Genomic DNA, 19284 nt, shown 5'->3' with positions numbered 1-19284 from the left:
ATTAATGTAAGAGTTTGAGGGGTATAAATACTTTTGCAAGACATTGTATGCTGTGGGTATGCAAGATTAAGTAGAATATTAGTTGGACTTTACTAGTTATGTGGCTTCAGGAAGAAATTAAAACACTGTTTTAAACTATTAGTAGTTGTTAGAGTTCAGTAGAGAGGGGACGTGCCAAAATAAGATGCCAGCTGGTGGAAAGTCATCTTCAATGTACTGCAAGAAAGGGATTATCCAGCAGTGGGACACATCCGGGTCATGTGTACAAAGAAAACTGAGCTCAGCACTGGAAGCATGGAAAACACCTCAAGCTGGACACAAGTTCCCAACTAAGTGCTGCTGCTTGGGTTGTGTGAGGGCAGATAGTTGATTGATCATCACATGGGGATGTACGGCAACACCAGCAGCACAAAAGTCCCAACCAGTACGCGTATCGATGCACCAGTCAACGAATATGTAATTCTACTTAATTGGCGTTAAACAACCCAACATGTTAAATGTTACCAAATAGTAACATGTTCTACCAAATAGTGTCACCTAAAAACAAACTAGTCAACTGGTAAACTTTAAAAAGTTCCCTAGATGACCATTTGCAGCTTTTGGCCCCTCAGGTGAAGCAGCACGCTTAAAAACGTCAATCAACTAGTATTCCTGCTAGCTGCCAGCTGACAGGAAGTTTGACTTGTACTAATTAGTAGAGGTTAAAATCTGCTCATCCCATCACTAAAATATGCTCAGCCAGGCCAAAGAGGCCTCAACTAGTTATCTTGTGAGTTAAAATCAGCACTAATTATCTGGCAATTAGTGCCACCAGTAGATGAACAGCTATACTCGTTAATTAGGAAACCCAACAATGAGCAATAGTTCCTTCTTTGAAGCCTTTTTTTGGCCACACTGGGGAAGTAAAGAATCTTGACTACTAAACTAGTGGACCAAAAAAAAAGACTAAACTAGGTTTAGTAAAACCTAAACCTAAAAACCAAAAAGAAACAAATAAGATCAGCAGCGGTCAAAGATTACAACCGTTTTATTGATCAGTGATCAACTCGACCTTAAAGGATTACAAGTATACAAGAAATCACTGAACCGGATCAGTGAAGACACTTCGTCTCATTCCTTCCTTCTGTACCAAAGCTACAGTCAACATGAGCTGAAATAAAAACACTTTAAAAACGTCTTAGCTAAAATGTCATATGTATGATCATATCAACAGTTCATCATTTTCCTTATTCTCAACCCAATATGGGTCCTCAGTTTTCTTCAAGACTTAAAGGGGACATATCATGCAGAATCCACTTTTTTTTAGCCCTTAGATAAATTTTTTTTGTGTACTTGGAGTCTCTAGGACTGCAGAAAAGTTGAATGTAGTCTGTCCAGGAGCTGCGTAGTTAACTTCATATTCTTTTTGGATCATATCTTTAAAGCGGTTCCGTTTTCGCTGTTCTCTTTTACGTTTTTTTGAACAATTATGTCGTGGTATTTGCTGCGGAACTGCTAAGCAAAGTCCATTTCACGAATCCGCCATTTCAATTTTTGTGTCCAAGCCGAAAGGAATAGTAAAAAAAGTTCGGTTGTAACCCTGGGCCTTAAACCGAAGTTTACGACAATGACCAACGTCATTTTCCCATGTCGGTATTTTCACTATTTCAAAAAGAAACGAAAAGAAAAATAATTTCTCTTTTTTCAGGCTGCGTATAGGTAGGCTATGCTCATGTCTAAGACAGTCTGTAGTCACGTGACAATTCATTAGACCGTCCCCCAGCATGCTATGGGGTGGAGTGCTCTGCTAACTGGAGGGGGCGGGGTGTGAAGGATTTAAAGAGACGGCACCAAAACCAGCCGCTGTCAGACCGTGGGGGTAAATTAACGAGGAATTCAGATCAAAGCATTGCAGTTCCGCTTTATATAGACCACGACTGAATGATTTCAATGTTAAAAGGAAGGCATTAAAAAGCATGATAGGTCCCCTTTAAGACTACTGTCTCCATCTCTACCACATTTACAGTCAGCTGCTTAGGTCGTGCTATTCTGGAGTTTGTTCATAATTCTTGGAGACGAGAGGAGTGTAAGATGTATCAATACAACTTGAATATATGGCACTCGTTAAAAAAAAAAAAAACAACAAAAAAAAAACATCCTTTCTGCTTCAACAGGCACATCACATGCAAGCACAAGGAGCATCGTCTTTCCGATCGTCGCAACGTTTTATATAACAACTGTACACGCATCGAGCGGCTCTGAATCCAACCTCATCATGGCACTCATAGAAACATAACAGATCCTTCACTTTTTTTAAGACTTTGCTAACTGAGGTGTGTTCTGATAAAGGCCGACTACACGTGAGGAGGAAACCAGAGCGGAGCGGTTCAGCTGGGTGTCCTCGGTGATCAAGCCTAAAGTTTACAGTAAAAGCAACAGAGACATGTTGGGAAGCCACAGAAAAGAAGGTGAACATTTGGAGTGCAGCCGCTCTTTGAACGCGTCGGCCATCATTGGTACTGTTCTGAAAACGAAATGCGTGTCTGGAGGCAGCGGGGGAGGCGTTCTGCTTCCTGCTCCGTTCTGTGAGAGGCTGCGTTTGTGGGCGGAGCCGCACGTGTACGCGGGGGGAACTGCAGTCAGGGCCACGGCGAATGAAGGGAGTCGTACTCGGAGCGATGTTTGCAGGGCAGAGGAGCCGCCTGGAGGAGTCACCGCGGCCTAAGGTCTGCAGGACGGCTGCAGGGCCACCAGCTGCTTCAGCAGGTCCACACCTGAGACAGAAAAACAGAGACACGCTTAGTCTCCCCTCAGGTGACCCAGCTACAGGTAAGGGCCAGCTTTTTCCACCTTTAAATTACAAACTTTACCAGACACACATTTGCTGGTTTTTTGGGGCAATTTTAAAGTATAAGCACATAACTACCATAAACTGTTTTTGCAATAAATGGGAGGAATAACAAAGGAAGGAAGGGAAGGAAGGAAATGCAAGAAAAATGTCAAAAAAGTGAACGTCATTACAGAAGAGAAGGGAGAAATAAAAGGAAAAAGCAAGGGAGAAGTGAAGAAATATGGATAACGTATAAAGCCCTTAATAATCAAGCTCCTTCATATATCAGAGGTCTGATTACCCCGTATGTTCCTAACAGAGCACTTCACTCTCAGACTGCAGGTCTGCTGGTGGTTCCTAGAGTCTCTAAAAGTAGAATGGGAGGCAGATCCTTTAGCTATCAGGCTCCTCTCCTGTGGAACCAACTCCCAGTTTTGGTCCATGAGGCAGACACCCTGTCTACTTTTAAGACTAATCTTAAAACTTTCCTTTTTGACAAAGCTTATAGTTAGAGTGGCTCATGTTACCCTGAGCTATCTCTATAGTTATGCTGCTATAGGCTTAGGCTGCTGGAGGACATCAGGGTCTATTTTTGTCACTCTGCTGATTTCTACTGTTCTCCAGTTTTGCATTGTATTACATTGAAATGACTGTCGTCATTTCAGCTTTTAACTTTTTGTTCTCTCTCTCTTTGTCTTCATAGTAGGTACACCTGGTCTGGTGTTCTGTTAGCTGTGACATCATCCAGAGAAGACGGATCACCCGCTATTACCATTTAATGTAGAACAGATTACTGGATCAATGTGTGCTTCTGTGCTTTTTTGTGTCTCTGTTCTGTCTTCTCTAACCCCCAGTCAGTCGAGGCAGATGACCGTTCACACTGAGCCCGGTTCTGCTGGAGGTTTTCCTTCCTGTTAATGGGCAGTTTTTCTTCCCACTGTCGCTTCATGCTTGCTCAGTATGAGAGATTGCTGCAAAGCCATGGACAATGCAGACGACTCTCCCTGTAGCTCTAGGCTTCCCCAGGAGTGAATGCTGCTTGTCGGGACTTTGATGCAATCAACTGGTTCCCTTATATAGGACATTTTTGACCAATCTGTATAATCTGATTGAATTTGAATTTTTAAAGTGCCTCGAGATGACATGTTTCATGAATTGGCGCTATGTAAATAAAATTGAATTGAAAAAGGGAAAAGGACTGAAGGGGATGGATAAGGAAAAAAGGAGGTAGAAGGAAGAAAGTAAGGGAAGGAGAAAGAAGAAGAAGGCGTCTAGAACATGGAACTAGGGAAAAAGTGTGGAAACATAAATATCAGATATTTCATGTCTGGCACCATGCTGATCCAGACCTGAAACCCCTTTAAATTGCAGAATATTACGGCCCATGACCCCTGATAGATGGTGATAACTCCACTGCGTAGGAGGAAGTGAGACGACATCACAGTGAAACAGGACGCAGTCTGACGCCTCCCATGGAGTCACCGTCCCACTGCAGGAAGGACCAGGAGGCCGGCGGCTGCTTTTACCTTCACCGTGCTATCCACAGCTCCGGAGAAGAGGCGCCCCCTGGAGACGGCCAGCGCTGTCACACTGCCCTGGTGTCTGAGCAGCGTTTGGGTGCAGATCATGTTGTCCATGCTCCACACCTGCAACACAGGCAGCCGGTCAGCGCGTGCTTCCAGACCTCCACTGCTCTTTAACTAGCTGCCGGGCTTTGGTACCATCAACACACACACACACGCACACACACACACACACACACGCACACACACACACGCGCACACACACACACACACACACACACACACACACACACACAGGGTGTCTCACCCTGAGGGAGCGGTCGTAGGAGGCGCTGAACACTTTAGTCTGGTCCGGAGTGGAGATGACAGCCAGAGCGTAGACCGTTCCAACATGGCCCGTCAAGGTCCGGACCTGCTCTTTAGACTCAATGTCCCACACCTACAACCAACACACACACGGTCAGCATCAATGGCTGCGTCAGTGCAGCATTGAGAAACCCACAGGCCCATTTCACAAAAGCTGAATTTGGAAATCCAGGATAAGCGCTAAAGCAAGGCTTAAACGAGCGTGACCAATGAGTTTTGGCTTTATCCACGTCACGAGACCCAATGCAGGCTCAGGAAATGAATGAAATCATTTGCTCTGATCTGTTGGATTCTGTAACTCTAGAGGGCGCTGTTTCGCTGACTCATAACTCCTGAATTAGTAGAGCAGTATATATATATTTGTTATAAAAAATATATTAGTTGTTAGGTCAGTGAACCTTATGGTTTGTATAGTTTTTTTTTCTTTTTACCTTTTGGGGCTGTGAAATGCCCATTTTGTGCCCTTGAGAGGAAATATTTTTTTTTCTGGAGGAGTTGGTAAAATAGCGTCACCTAGAGTGGCAGAATTTTGTGGAAAACAGTGTAACGCCGGACCTTATTGACAACACCTTTGCTTCTTCATCAGCTATTCTAATTCCCTCAACACATGCAAATGTCGACTAAAGGCCTTTCTGTCCAACTTAGAACAACAACAGTCTTCAAAAACACAGCTGAAGAGTGGATAATAATAAATGTAATAATTATTTAGGCTACCATCATCATTTTAAAATAATTACCGTATTCTTCGAACCATAAACGGCACCGGATTATAAAACGCATTAAATATTCGTCTCAAGTTTGTAATATCACTCTGCACTGCAAAAAGGGAACTAAAAGTAAGTAAAATCTTCTTGAAATTTGTGTATTTTCCTTGATTTGAGCAGCTGAATAAGACTATTTGCCGATATTTTGCACTTAAAATTAAAACAATTCATCTCCATCATCTTATTTCAAGTGCAGGATATCTAATTATCTTATTTTAGGGGTAAAAAATACTAATTCCATTGGCAAATAGTCTTATTTAGCTGCTCAAATTAAGGAAAAATACACAAATTTGATTTTTTTTTTTTACTACTTCATTTAGTTCCCTTTTTGCAGTGCGCCCCTCTGCGTCCACAGCTCTCTATCCGTCTCTGCATGGAGGACAGAGTAGCTGGACTACACTGCCCTGTTTCTAACATAAGGCCAAAATAAATTAATTAATAAATTAATTAATAAAACTTTTATACTTAATTAACTTACTAGGTTTGTTGTTGCTAGCGCGTACTTCAGGCTCGGGCATGAATACACTTCTAGTTTAGACATTACAGTCAGGCAGTCTTGTAGACAGCTCAGGGGTCCCATCAGGTAGTGACCCAGTGTACTGTAATGCTCTGAATATCTATCGAGCGGAGCGGCTTCGTTTCTAACCAAAGTCGTACTTACACATTTTAACAGATTTTTGAACGCATTGTACCTCATAAAACCAGTCAGAAAGCACAACGCTAATCATAATATAAAGGACCACCGGATTATAAGGCGCACCATACATTTTTGAGAAAATGCAAGGATTCTAAGTGTGCGTGGCACTGTGTGTTTGCAGGGGAGCCTTACATGGATGAGGTTCTCATAGGTGCCACACACGATGTGGTGGTTGGTGACGGCGATGGAGTAGACGCTGCCCCCGCTGGTCTGCAGGACGTGAACACACTCCAGGGAGCGGATATCCCAGATCTGCCGGCCCCGGGAGAGGAAACAGGAGGAGGATGAGGGGAAAACTTATCGGCAGGGAGCTGGCACACAGCATCAGCATCATCTCAGTAAACCAGTAAAGCCATGACCCACTGAACCAGAGAGTGTTTAGCTAGGAGGTCGCGTTCCCTTTTCTTGGATAAATGGAAGGAAAGTGCAACTAAACAGTGATGTAAACGTTAGTTTTAGGCACCTGGATGGACGAGGACCCAGAGCGGACAGTCCTGGTGCCGGTGCCAATACCCCCCAGCAGCTTTAACTGCTCAAACCCGTGCAGCTTCACAGGAAAGGCAACAAGCTCCCAGCACACTCAGAGTCGCGTACAGCATCTGGCATCAGAGCAGAACACCCTGACCTTACTCCACTTTGTAGCAGGGCTTAACTGCGTTTACTCCTCAAAGAAGAACATGTCCACACGTCCTCCTTTTAGGACATACTAAACTGGGCTGATTACTCCCATTATGGTCCTGGAAAACATTTCAGCTCTAAAAAAAAAAAAAAAAAGGACGTTATCCCTCGTCCTCCACGGTTTCATCTTTATGGACAGAAACAAAAACAAAACCACAGCCTTCCTCCAAATCCCGCTCCAATCTGTACCTGGCACGTAACGACACATTGCCGCCTGCCAAGCACAACGTGGTTAAATCTTCCCTCTGCTGCTGCGGAACCAGAACACAGCTCCACCGACCAAATATGCTCGATTTTATCGGATTTTTAAATTGCTAACATGGATTATCTTCCCCCAAAGATGTGCAGCATTCTTACTTAGCATCTAGAGAAACACTCCCCCACATGTCAACTACATGTCCCTACAGTTACAACACATTAATGTGTAATGTTATGGAAAAATATCTTTAATTGTTATATTAATCAGGCATTTCTATGGAAAATAATAAGAGGTACTTCTTGTCTCTAAACTGTGTCTCCCTTCTGAAGCAGAAAGCACACAGCTCACAGGGTGTTTGCTTTAAGGTCTGAAAGCTATTTTATGGTTCTTGAGGTCATCTGGCTTGACCCCTGATAGGACGATTTGGGTACTAAATCAGCCGTACATGAAGACCTTCCAGAGAATAGCCTCCTTGTTTTGGGAGCAGATAGAACCTGGAGCCACAGTGTCTGGGCCCAAAACCCCCAAACTAATCGGGAGGGGCTAGTTACTTTGATAAAAAAGATGGGTTTGCGAAGAGGAGGGTAGACAAAGAAGCTGCAATGCCTGGAGAGAAGGATGTGGGTAATATACTGAAACTAAGCTTGTAAGTTCTCTTTGTCTCTTTGGAATTCCAAATGAGATAAATATGCATATTTTAAATGTTTGCCTCTGATAAATTGTTTCTCCTTTACTACCAAATCTTAAACCGGGGTGAGAGAGGTAATTAATCCAAATAAACACCAAAAAATGTTGGTTTCTCTGGGATGCTGTGCCCAGGTCCTGGTTTGGGGTCAGTGCCAGACGGCAGAAAACGTCTGCAAGCAGACGGCACCGATTTGGTCGTCAGGGACATTTCATGTTTTAAGCTAATTTATTATTCTATGAGTGTTAAGGATGCATTGATTTTAAAAGTCATGGAACAACTGATATATATATATATATATATATATATATATATATATATATATATATATATATATATATATAAAAAAGAACCAAAACACCAGTGATAAATACTCCAAGAACTTTGCTAGACTGGAATTTGAAGGGACTGATTTTGGTCCGTTTAACATACCTTGATGGTCTGATATGAGCCGCTGTACAGGTGGTTCTGGGAGGCCACCAGGGCTCTCACCCAGTGATTCAGCCCCGTCAGCTCCTTCTTCAGCTTCAGCTCCGTCCCAACAATGTCCCACACCTCCACAGACACAGACACACGAGTTAGATCCAACGCAAAGAAGGCCAGACGAGGAAAAAACAAAAACCAAACATGTTGAATTTTTCTGTAAAAACCGATGTGAAGGACGCGGTAAAGACTGCTCCTTACCGGCCCTTTAAATACACTTAAAGGTTGGTCACCAGTAACTGCAGTGAGAGCGGACACATTAGGAGTGCAACACAATGACTGAAGAGCCACGACACTTGGAACACAGACCTGAGCTGGGACACGTACGTTTGAGTGAGGGGGAGGAGTACTGACCGACAGAGCCAAACACAATGGTGCTTATCCCCATCGCTTGTATCCACAGCAACAAAGTCAAGGCCATAGATATCTAGCCATCGGCCTGGGCCTGGTCACTGGAGGACCTGCTTTCACTGTTCCTCAGCCATAGAGGAAACTAGTAATGATGGCCGTGTTATTCCTCCGTTTGTTGTTTCACTTCCTGCCTGCGTCGACTTGAGGAGCAGATACCAAAACCCAGTTTTCGGCAGAGCTGGAAAGTATTCACAGCGCTGGACCTTTTCATCGTTTAGTTATGTTGCAGCCTTATTCCAAAAGGCAGAAAATTTTCCTCAAAATTATACTCAATAACCCTGTTATGTTAAATGTTTGTCTTTTTAATACTGTTGCACATTTATTACAAATAGAAAACTACAAAAATCCTTTTTATGGAAGTATTTATGGAAGTATACTTTCTGACTATGAAGCTACAAGCTTGGCACACCTGTCTTTAGGCCGTTTACCACTTTCCCTCTTCGCCCGGCATCTAAAGCTCCATCAGGTTGGACGGGAGACGTCTGTGCAGCCTTTTTCAGATTTCTCCATAGATGATCACGTCTGAACTCTGGCTTGGCCAGGAGCGCCCTGGAACAAGTTTTCATCCAGGATGTCTCTGTATGTTAGTGCTATCCTAACTAGTCTGCCAGCTCCTGATGCTGGAAAAAAAAAAAAAAAAACTCCCCAGAGGATGATGCTGCCACCACCACGCTTCATGGTGATGAGTGATGCCTGACATTTACGCCAAAGAGTTCAATCTGTATCTCATCACACCACTTATCTTTTATTTAGAAGTGCCTTTCATCTAGCCACCCTACCATACGGCCTGATGGGTAATGGCTGTCCTTCTGGAAGGTTCTCCTCTCTCCACACATCAACGCTGAAGCTCTTAGAGCGACCGTGGGGTACTTGGTGACCTCTCTGACTAATGCCCATCTTTTCTGATTACTCATTTCAGAGGGCGGGCCAGCTCCAGGAAGAGTATTTTTGGTGTATGTGCTCTGACGTGCTCTGTCAACTGTGGGACCTTATATAGACAGGGGTGTGCCTGTCCTAATTATGTCCAGTCGGCTGAATTTACCACGGCTGGACTCCATTGAGGCTGTAGAAACATCTACAGCCGTTGAGCTCACCAGCTTCCCTGCTAAAGCAAAGCATCCCCACAGAATGAGGCCATCATCTCCTGATTATATATAAAAAAAAGATTTCCCTCTACACACATAAAAGCCTCTATCAAACATCTCTAGAAGCTCAACTGCGGGACAAAGCTGATGGGCGTAAACGCAGACTTCTCCCGACCGGCTGTACCTTGATGGCCTTGAGGGAGCCGCTGAACAACATGTTGTGGGAGGAGACCAGAGTGCAGACGGGGTTGTCATGGGCACGGATGGTGTTGACCTTCTGCAGGGTCTGGATGTCCCACACCTACACAGGATGCAAACGGCGCATTAATGCAAAGCGCCGTGCTCTACGCTGCACAGTACTGAGGGTAGAGATGAACGGGGCTTACGATGATGGTGCAATCAGCCGATCCACTGTACAGCTTGTTTCTGTGGGGACAAACACAGCATGTTATGGTGCTTAGGGCCCCCCCCGGGTAACGATCGGATGGAACAGAAGCCGTGTTTGTGTGTGCTTTACATTACCCCTGAATGCACAGAGCCAGTACAATGCCATCGTGACCCTCCAGGGTTTTCTGACACTTATAAGTGGTGCAGGTGTCCCACACCTTAAAGGGTGCAAAAAAACGCGTGAATGAAATACATATGTGGGGCGCGCTTTAGTTTTACTTCAGTGGGATTTGCTACCTTAATGGTCTTATCAGACGAGCCGGAGAAGAGCAGGTCTCCGGTGGAGTACACACAGAGGCACCAGACTGGACCCTGGTGGCCGACGAACGTCCCTTTGCACTTGAAGATCTGCTGCGGGTCGTACGCTGAGAGGCGAGACACGCTGGGTTGGCGGCTGTCTTTGGCAAGTCAACTACAGTGTAAAATAAGCGAAGGCAAAGAGACAGATTCTTACAGCCAAGGATCCCCATGTTGAGCCTGGCGTTGATGTGAGACAGCTCGTCCTGCGGGGGGGGAGAGAGAGAGAGTGGAGCTTCAGAAAAGCTGGTTTGGAAACCGGGCTGGTTTCAGGCGCTGCAGGTGGAGCCGCGCAGAGGAAGCAGCTGCTGGCTGGAGATTCCCTGCTGACTCAGCAAACTGCCCCGTGTTTCTCTCCATTAGCGAACGCGTCACATACAAGACAGGAAACGCCGACGATCTTACGGAAATCTCATGATTAGGGTAAAGGTATACTTACTCTACAGGGAACAGACTGCAGCTAGCAATGCTAACCCACTAGCCGCCTAAAAGAGGATGCAAACGTCGCCTCTGCTAGTCTGATCAGACTGACTTTGCTCTGACACATTTAGTGTGATTGATGGCAGAGCTGTTTAACAGCGACTGCTCTCTCTCACATAGCCTCTGCTATTTATACGGATTTATACAACCAATGAGCGATCCACCTAAAAGACATCCGTACAGCTATGATAAACGAGCGATTCCACAACCTATCGTCCCAGAAAACCAGAGATCTTTTTCACTAAGTTACTAATTTGAAAACTGCTACTAACTTCCAAACGGTTTAGTGGAAATATAATCGGATATCTTGTCTTATGGTGCAAATTAAGACCAAAATAGAAAATGTGAACTACAATGTGTCTTATAAAAGGAGTAAAAGAGATGTGCTGTAATTTTGTGGAGGCCTGGAGGGTTTAACTACACGTCGTGTAACTTTGGGCGGCTTTCATTTTACCATTAACATTTTACTGTTGACAATATTTAAAAGAAAAAAAATAATCTTGTAGCTTTACTTTGTGATAATTGCTCACAGAAATCATCTCTAATGTGAATTGTCTGAATACTCCTCCTACACAAATATCTGCAACACTTACGTTTAGCATGGAGGCATCTCTGCGAAACTCCATCAGGTCCTCGCTGAGTTTGCTCTGATTCTCATCCAGCATGTCTTAAAAACACAGGGATGCACACGGACCGAGAGAGAGAAGTCGGTAAAACGTCCCATTAAAGTGCTGTGTGTGTCTGCGGGGTGTGTGTGGGGTGTGGAGACGGGTCTATTTAATACTGGAGATGGGGGGGGTTTCTTACCAAATTTAAGCTCCAGGTTTTTCTCCAGCTGATCCAACTTCTCGGAGAGCTTGCCCAACATGGAGCGCAGGAAGGCGATGTCCTGGTCCTTCTGAGACAGAGCCAACTGCATCTCGTGGAACCTGACCGTGAATCCAGAGCACACACAGGATTCATTTCACCACCCTTCAGGCTTCATGACGCTTGGAGGCAGCGGTGTGGCCTTATGTGAGGCTCACCTGTCGTCGGTCTGCTGGAGAAATTCCTTCAGGCCCTCAAATTTGCACACCTCCAGGTGGGTTTCGTACGTGTCCTGGTTTCCTATGAATGTGCAGCTGTTGGGAAGAAGAGGTGATGTGTTTTAGGGTTTGGCAGAGTTCTAGTCTGGTGGACAGATTAAAAGGTTTGCAGGGAGGTAAATAAATTCACCCATATTTGGAGTGTGGACATTTGATGTGCTCACACTCCTTGAGGTGGGCCTCCAGGTTCATGGTGAGCAGCGGGGGACAGGAAGGGTTGTTGGGGCACCGCACCGGCCGGTAGTCGCAATTTGCTTCATGCTCTCTGCAAGCAAACAAGAGTTGAAAACCCATTTCCACTGTTTCGCATTTGGTCAGATGTGTTTGTTGTTTTTTTTTAGCATACTTGCGACAGGACAGCTTGATGGTGAAGGGGCAGCCTAGCGGGTCCACCTCGTAGGCGCCGGGCTTCCCAGCCACCGAGGCGGCGGGGGCCACAGCTCCGCCCGCGCTGCCGCTTGCCGCTCGGCAGCCGTACTTACAGTGGATGAAGAGCTCGCCGATCTGCTCGGCGACCGCGATGTTGTTCACCACCACGGTCAGCTTGGCTGCGTCTACGGGGCACTTATCTGGGAGGAGACAGGTAGGAGCAAGCGTTAGACCTCGTCCCGTGGTCTCCAGGACGAGGGGGGGGGTGGGGGATATGGGCGTGGCTCCGGGCTCACCTGAAGTCAGGGCGCAGCGTCTGCAGAACGTGTGCTGCAGAGGAGGCAAAGAGGAGATGTTAGTTGACGGGAAATCAGTCAGTAAATCCATCATTGTTCAATAAAAGTGCAGCCCAACTGTACTGTCTAAATATGGAACAGAAAAAAACATTTTCCTGGATAAATAAATGGACAAGGAGGCCCCTTAACGCAACGCCAACTGACAATAAAATTCAGTTTCCCCTCTTCTCTCTATTATACTATTATCTATAGACGATAATAAATTAGTTAATGATTGGGAAATGAAAGAAATATGATGCGTGGTTCAAAACTCCAAACGCTTTACTGGTAAAAATCTGAAAACTGCTGCGTATCTTTGTCGTCTTATGTCACCAGCACATGGAGCGATGGAAATCCTTGTCCATTCTTCTTTGCAAAATAGTTCAAGCTTACTGACCGTGCACGGAGATCATGTTTAAAGGTCACTTTTGATATTGTATCGTGAATTATTAACCTCGACTGGGCCATTCTAACTTTATATGCTTAGATTGAATCGTTGTCCTACTAAACAATCAAGCTCCAACCCAGTCTCAAAGCGGACTAGCCTGCATTCGGCTGCATCCATCTGTCCCCTCCTCTCTGACCAGCTTCCCCGCCCCGGCTGCTGAGGACAGACCTCCCACAGCATGATGCTGCTGCTGCCATGGCTCGCCGTGGGGATGGCTTCTGGAAGATGATGTGCAGAGCTGGTTTGCTACGACACGCAGCGACACGCTACGACACGCACTACTGAGAGTAGTGTTGCACCGATACTGATACCAGTATCAGGCAGGGCCCCGATCCAGCACTATAATGATGGTATCGGTATTGGTGAGTACCAACAAATAGGCACCGATACCATTTTGATGTTTGGATGTCACTTGAACGCAGCCTTCTCTCTCCTGACTAGTATTATACATGTTATATAAGTTCATGAAGGTTGCACTATTTTGGCATTTGAGAGCCAAAACTCAGGGTTTAAAAGAGATCATTCAATTATTAATGTCATTTTACTGTCTTACTGTTGCACTACTATTATACATGTTATAATTTCACCAATGTTGCACTATTTTGGCCTTTGAGAGCCAAAAGTTTATTCAACTATTGTCACCCATTCCAGGTAGGCATTAAAAGGTTCTACTACCCTAAGTAGTATGCAGTTCTTCATATATACACACACACACATCAATTTCAAACACATGGTATCGGTATGGGCCAATACTGCACAGCCAGGTATCGGGTATCGGTATCGGGGTCAAAAATTGGCATTGGTGCAACACTAGTTGGGAGTGGCTGCTGACAAACTGCTATCAGACCTTCCTGTGGCTTTCTTTAATCGGCTGCACTTCACTTTTTCCACAGCTATCAGAATAAAAGGGATCTTAGCATATACGCCAGACTGCATAGATTCGGTTTGTATTTCCGCTTCACTTCACGACCATGTGCTGCTTTGTACTGATACACCGCAGAAAACCCCAATAAACTACAGATTTGGTTTTATACAGCTGAAGAAATAAACTCACCCCACATGTGGTGATGACCGGGTCCTTGAACACGCTGCAGCACAGCTGGCAGCACAGCTTTACCGACGGCGGCTCAGCAAACACCTGTGGCTCCTGTTCACAAAGACACCGTGATGTGGGGGGATGGGGGGGGGCTCTAATGTGTGAGAGCCACAAACACCAACACGCGTCTAACTGCATATAGGTTTACGGCCACGCCAGCACGTACCGCGTCTTCCTCCTCCTCGTGTAGAGAGAACGTGGAGCGCAGGGACATGTTGGACTCCGAATGGAGAGAACGGATTGAAATGGCTGAATCAGACCTCCTAGGAGTGCCGATGGGAGGCTAAGGGGGGGGGGAAGGAGGACAAGTCCAGTCAGCTCTTACAGCAACGGCAGCACCGTCACACGCATCAGTGCTTCAACCTGACCAATGACGTCAGCTCTCATCTGGTTTGCCTGGAAATCCTAAAAGAGTGCTCAGGGAGTGTGCGGTGGGTTTACCATGCCGTCGTCATCGTCGCGGGGGGAGTACGTTAGGGTGCTGGAGGAGGAGGGGGTCCTTCTGTGCTGCTTGTAGGTGGTGGAGCTCTCCGCTGAAATCATTTAAAACAGAGAAGCTCGGGCAAACTGGATGCACTGAATATGGACAGGAGACTTCAGAAAAGGGGGAGCGCTTGTGTTACCTTTTGCTGCGGAGGATGAAAAAGTGGGGCCAAAGGACGCCTCCATCAGGCTCTGTGGTGTGAAAAACAGGGAAAAGAGGAGGATTAGGCGGCTGCAGAGATTATACTCCAGTTCATTTAAACCAAAGAAAAACAGAGAGTGGAAATGGGAGAAAAACTTAAACCTGCAGGGTGTAGTTGGGTTTCTGCTCTGAACATACTGATATATTCCTGTTATAGCCGATAACTTACCCAGATCATACCCTATCCTTCCCACTCTGCTGACATTGCTTCTCTGCTTCAGGTATTCTGATCATAATCACAGTTTAGAATGGATTTAAATACCATACAATGTTAGAATTGAGCGAAGGAAAACTAGAGACGACAGTCTAACTTAGTGACTGTCGCTGCATCTGCAGACTTCTCAGACCCCTCTAGCAACGTTTTTTTTAAAGCGACTAGAAACAAATCTAATGACTTTTCTCTTTGTTTTTGCTGACTTGGCGCAGCCATCTGTAATTGTCTCATGACAGCTGCTAGAGCTGCGTGAGACCGTCCCTACTTCCCTCAGTGCTGTCTCACAGGCAGCTGCCTCGTCCTCAAAGCCCTGCATGCAGTCACAGCCCAGAGAGCAGACAGGAGACCTGCTCAGTTTTCTATTTGCAAAGGTATAACCCACGCACAACACCGCCGGTGAATCCGTCTGGCATTACAAAGCGGGATATAAACATAAGGGAAATATAGTTTTTAATTTAGCCTAAATTTGTCTCTGTGAAACCATTTACCTGATTACCACCTCGTTCAGTGGGTGCCTCTGATTACTGTCTTTTTGGTCAAATCAGATGCATGCAGTGTGGAATCAAGCACTGAATAAAAAGGCATACATGATTTCATAAAGTAATATTAACGGTCGTCACATTTCAATGATATTTTAACGATGCCCATATCAGGTGCATTAGGTAGTTTCTGTTTCCTAGGAATCCAGATCAAAGAAGTGGTTTCTAATGCTCCCAGAAACAAACCTGGAACTAAATGGAACAAATCAGCAAGGTTGTAAAAAAAAAAAAAAAAAACACACAATATTTTCCTAATCAAAATCTGAAAAGTGTGGCCTGCATTTGTATTCAACCCCCTTAACTCTGATAACCCAGAGTATAATCCAGTCCATTGAACGGCCTTCAGAAGTCACCACATGACTAAATCTAGTGCTGGAGCTGCATCCCCACAGCATGACTGCTTTCCTCAATGTAGATTACATCTGCTGTTGTTCTTATTGTTGCGTCGTTATCTCCGTGTCCTCGTTCCTTTTTTCTAGATCTGAAGTCCGGAGCCAACCCTTACCCCAGCACCCGAGTCTGCAGAGGGGGAGGAGGGGCCGCTGGAGACGGATGCTGCGCCGGCTGCTGCTCCTCCGGAGTATTGGTTGTAGCGAGGCGTCTTGCTGCTGCTCATAACCCGGACCTCACACGCTCACAGGAACAGAAACACAGGCAGCCGGCCGGACCGCTACGCCTGGGGAGAGCAGGAAGAAAACGAGGGGTATTAGGGCAATAACCATGGAGGAACCCTGAACTGTTTCAAGCACAGAGGTAGTTAAAACTAAAAGAGGTGATTTAGAAAGCTGTGATTATTACACTCCAGACTTTATTTGAGACCTTTGGGAGCAAAAAAAGCTTCTTCTGGCATTTAATACTCAGAAAAAAAAGCCTCATTACAAGTCCTGCACATAAAATGGAGGACATAAGATAAAAAGGGTAACGCTATCATTTGTGCACCACTTTAATTGTGCATTTGACCTTCTGGAGATAAGCCGCATCAGTAGATGCATTCATGGTGAAAACAAAGTCCACTAGTTCAATTCTTCAACAATGAGAAGGGAGGCTTCACATTTTATAGAATATTTTGGTACACAGAGGACTTCAAGGTCTCCAATGACTCCAGGGCGCCTGTGGCTGCACAACCAGTCCAAACCATCCCACCTCCCCCGCCGTGCTTGGCAGCTGCCAGGAGGTGCTGGTGCCAATGTGCCACATTTGGTCCCTCAACATTGTTGAACAACGTCAGATGCAGCGTTGCAGATCCTGCTGCTATGTTAACTCTCTAAACAAACCTTTAAGAGATGCACCGATCAGGCTTTTCCAGAGCCATGCCAATTTTTTTTTTTTTTTTTTTTTTTTTTTTTTTTAAATCTCACACTCCGGTTCTAATTTGGACTGGGTTTTTTTGCCCTAGGAACTAGAACACAAAGTAAAATGCTTTAAAATCAAAGAGAAAATACAGGAATGGTGAAATTATCCCCATTTATGCATCAAAGCTTATGTCCCTAGTCCTTATATGATATTTAACTTTTAAAAAGTGCAAACTGTGCTTGCTGTTGGTTCCTGCTGTACTTTTAGACCCAAAAAAACAAAACAAAAAAAACAGAGATCTTAGCTCATCTTTGCGCTTCATACAAATACTTCATCAATCTGACCTGCCGATCAGTGATCAGAGCCATTCGTATCTGTGAGTAGAAATGTGACGATGAGTGGAGCCTGCACTCATCGTCACATTTAACTCTGACCATCTTCCCTGTCGCCGATGAACAACAGCATCCCCCACAGAATGATGCTGCCGCCGCCGTGCGTCACCGTGGAGGAGGTGGGCTCAGCTTACCACCACCACCACTTCAGTTTCGGATCAGAACAATCTCCTCCACCTTTGGTTCAACATCGGCGAAGCCTCATTAAAAACCACACGCATCGTTTTCCTCCTACCTCTGAAATTAGACAGTCCCGATCATTTCTTTGTATTAACTGATAAACATTGCTTGCTCCTGACCTTGTTGTTCTAAAAACTTTGAGCACTAACCAGACAACTCTTTAATTATTTGCAAATGGGTCTTTAAAAAAAAAAAAAACACAATTCATACAGGCTACAAAATGTGATCAAACTCAGAGATGTTTATGAATCTGCAAGCAGAAAATGAATAAATAAAAGAGCTCACAGCTTATTATGGCTAAAGCCGACACGGAGCCTCAGTCTTGCGGTAAGAAGCGGCTGACAGCTCCGGCTCCTACATTCCAGGGCTGGACGTGCAGAGACAGAGAGGCAGCCATCGGGGGAAGGGAAGGGAAGGGATGGGGCCAAGTGACAGCGGCCCCTGGACAAACCAGACAGCCGCTGATTCACACAGAAAGGTATGCGGACTGTCTGCCCCCGCGGTTAATGGCTGCTCTGGGCATCTGTAATCTGTTATTGTCACAATCCTGGAGGTCCCCATGACGGGAAGGGGGCGGAACGCAGCGCAACACAAACCAAACTTCCCAGGCTAAGCGTACAGGCCAAGGAAATATATATAAATGCTCGGCTTTGGCGACAACTGGTCCTAAAAAAAATCCCGACTTAAAGCCTTTTTCTTGGCCGCTAACTCCTCGCCAGTGATTAAAAGTTGCTCTTCCTGACCAGCTAGAAGGTGTTTGCTAGCTTGAGCAAGCTAGTCGTCTCGCCTTATTAGCAATCACTGCTTACCGACGGACTTTGACAAACTCTCCCGGCCACCGCAACACCACACGGTTAGGTCGTGTAAAAAATACATGCTCTAAAATACATTCAGAGAAAAGCGTGAAAACTTGCCATCGTTTGTTTCCGCAGCGACGCTTCAAGTCTGAAGGCGAATGCTGAAACGTTCCTCTTTTTCTTTTTTTTTTTTCTTCTTCTTCTTTTTTTTTTTAATGTCTCGCTCGTAGCCTCAGCTCTGAACGCCGCGGTGCGCTCTGGGAGGTGTAGTAGGATGCGCGCCGCCTTCACTCTACGAGTAACCCTAAACTCAGTAGTCGGCACTACGCTACCCACAATTCACGCTGAGGAGGTGAGACTGGGCTCGGTGATGTCGGTAAATGGCGCAAGCCAAAGAAAAGCGCAACATTCCCTAATATATGCGCCTTCGTCCCGGTTCCGAGTCGTTATTGGTTCCCGGAGAAACCGAACCATCACGAGACTGCCTGCATCACACAGGGATGGACCGACAACACGTTTTGAATTGCTAAGTCCAAATAAGGGGAAAAAAACATTTGGTTGTTAGAACTATTGCTATAACTGACATTTTATTTCAGTGTAAACGTAAAAGAACCATTGGGAGGGACAGGGACTAAAACTAAACATTTAACACAAATATAGTGATATTATGGTCACAGGAAACGTGCAGAAGCTTTTGAAAATAACTTATATGGAAACTGCTCAGACATTACCATGTTGTAATAAGACGCGCAATAAACTCCTCCAACTGTTTCACACGGTTAAAACCTTCAAACTTCTTGGTACTTTATTGAGATTTTAGGTGATAAAACACAGCAACACCAAGAAGATACATGAGTTTTCAAGCTGTTATTTTTTTTTTTTTTAAGAATAAAAAAATGTCTATTCAAGGTCCCCCCCCCCCCTCCC

General features: G+C 45.2%; 1 protein-coding gene across 1 annotated transcript; it reads right to left on the bottom strand.

The window, feature by feature from the left end:
- Nucleotides 1-1009: 1009 nt before the first annotated feature.
- On the bottom strand, nucleotides 1010-18578 carry traf7 (TNF receptor-associated factor 7). The gene is made up of 22 exons (XM_036148502.1): nucleotides 18475-18578; nucleotides 16201-16371; nucleotides 14881-14932; nucleotides 14699-14790; nucleotides 14424-14540; nucleotides 14216-14308; nucleotides 12675-12708; nucleotides 12356-12578; nucleotides 12140-12274; nucleotides 11950-12045; nucleotides 11732-11853; nucleotides 11518-11591; nucleotides 10602-10650; nucleotides 10385-10512; nucleotides 10223-10305; nucleotides 10087-10126; nucleotides 9885-10001; nucleotides 8154-8276; nucleotides 6292-6411; nucleotides 4640-4771; nucleotides 4336-4455; nucleotides 1010-2753 (listed from the first exon to the last, which is right to left on the bottom strand). The coding sequence occupies exons 2-22, from the start codon at nucleotides 16309-16311 to the stop codon at nucleotides 2739-2741; spliced, it is 2076 nt and encodes a 691-aa protein (XP_036004395.1). The 5' UTR covers nucleotides 16312-16371; nucleotides 18475-18578; the 3' UTR covers nucleotides 1010-2738.
- Between the last annotated feature and the right edge of the window lie 706 nt (nucleotides 18579-19284).

The sequence above is a fragment of the Fundulus heteroclitus genome, chromosome 16 (assembly GCF_011125445.2).
Source record: "Fundulus heteroclitus isolate FHET01 chromosome 16, MU-UCD_Fhet_4.1, whole genome shotgun sequence".
Classification (NCBI taxonomy): Eukaryota; Metazoa; Chordata; class Actinopteri; order Cyprinodontiformes; family Fundulidae; genus Fundulus; species Fundulus heteroclitus.
Note: the sequence above shows the minus strand (reverse complement) of the source record. Positions and strands in the feature narration are given on the sequence as shown.

Bases quoted from the DNA above. Each gene is read 5' to 3' on its own strand.
- traf7 (XM_036148502.1), bottom strand. From the start codon at position 16,311: ATGAGCAGCAGCAAGACGCCTCGCTACAACCAATACTCCGGAGGAGCA. The intron at 14,791-14,880 runs GTAACACAAGCG...AAATGATTTCAG, and splicing joins TTCATCCTCCGCAGCAAAAG to CGGAGAGCTCCACCACCTAC. The intron at 10,127-10,222 runs GTAATGTAAAGC...TTGTCCCCACAG, and splicing joins CTGGCTCTGTGCATTCAGGG to AAACAAGCTGTACAGTGGAT.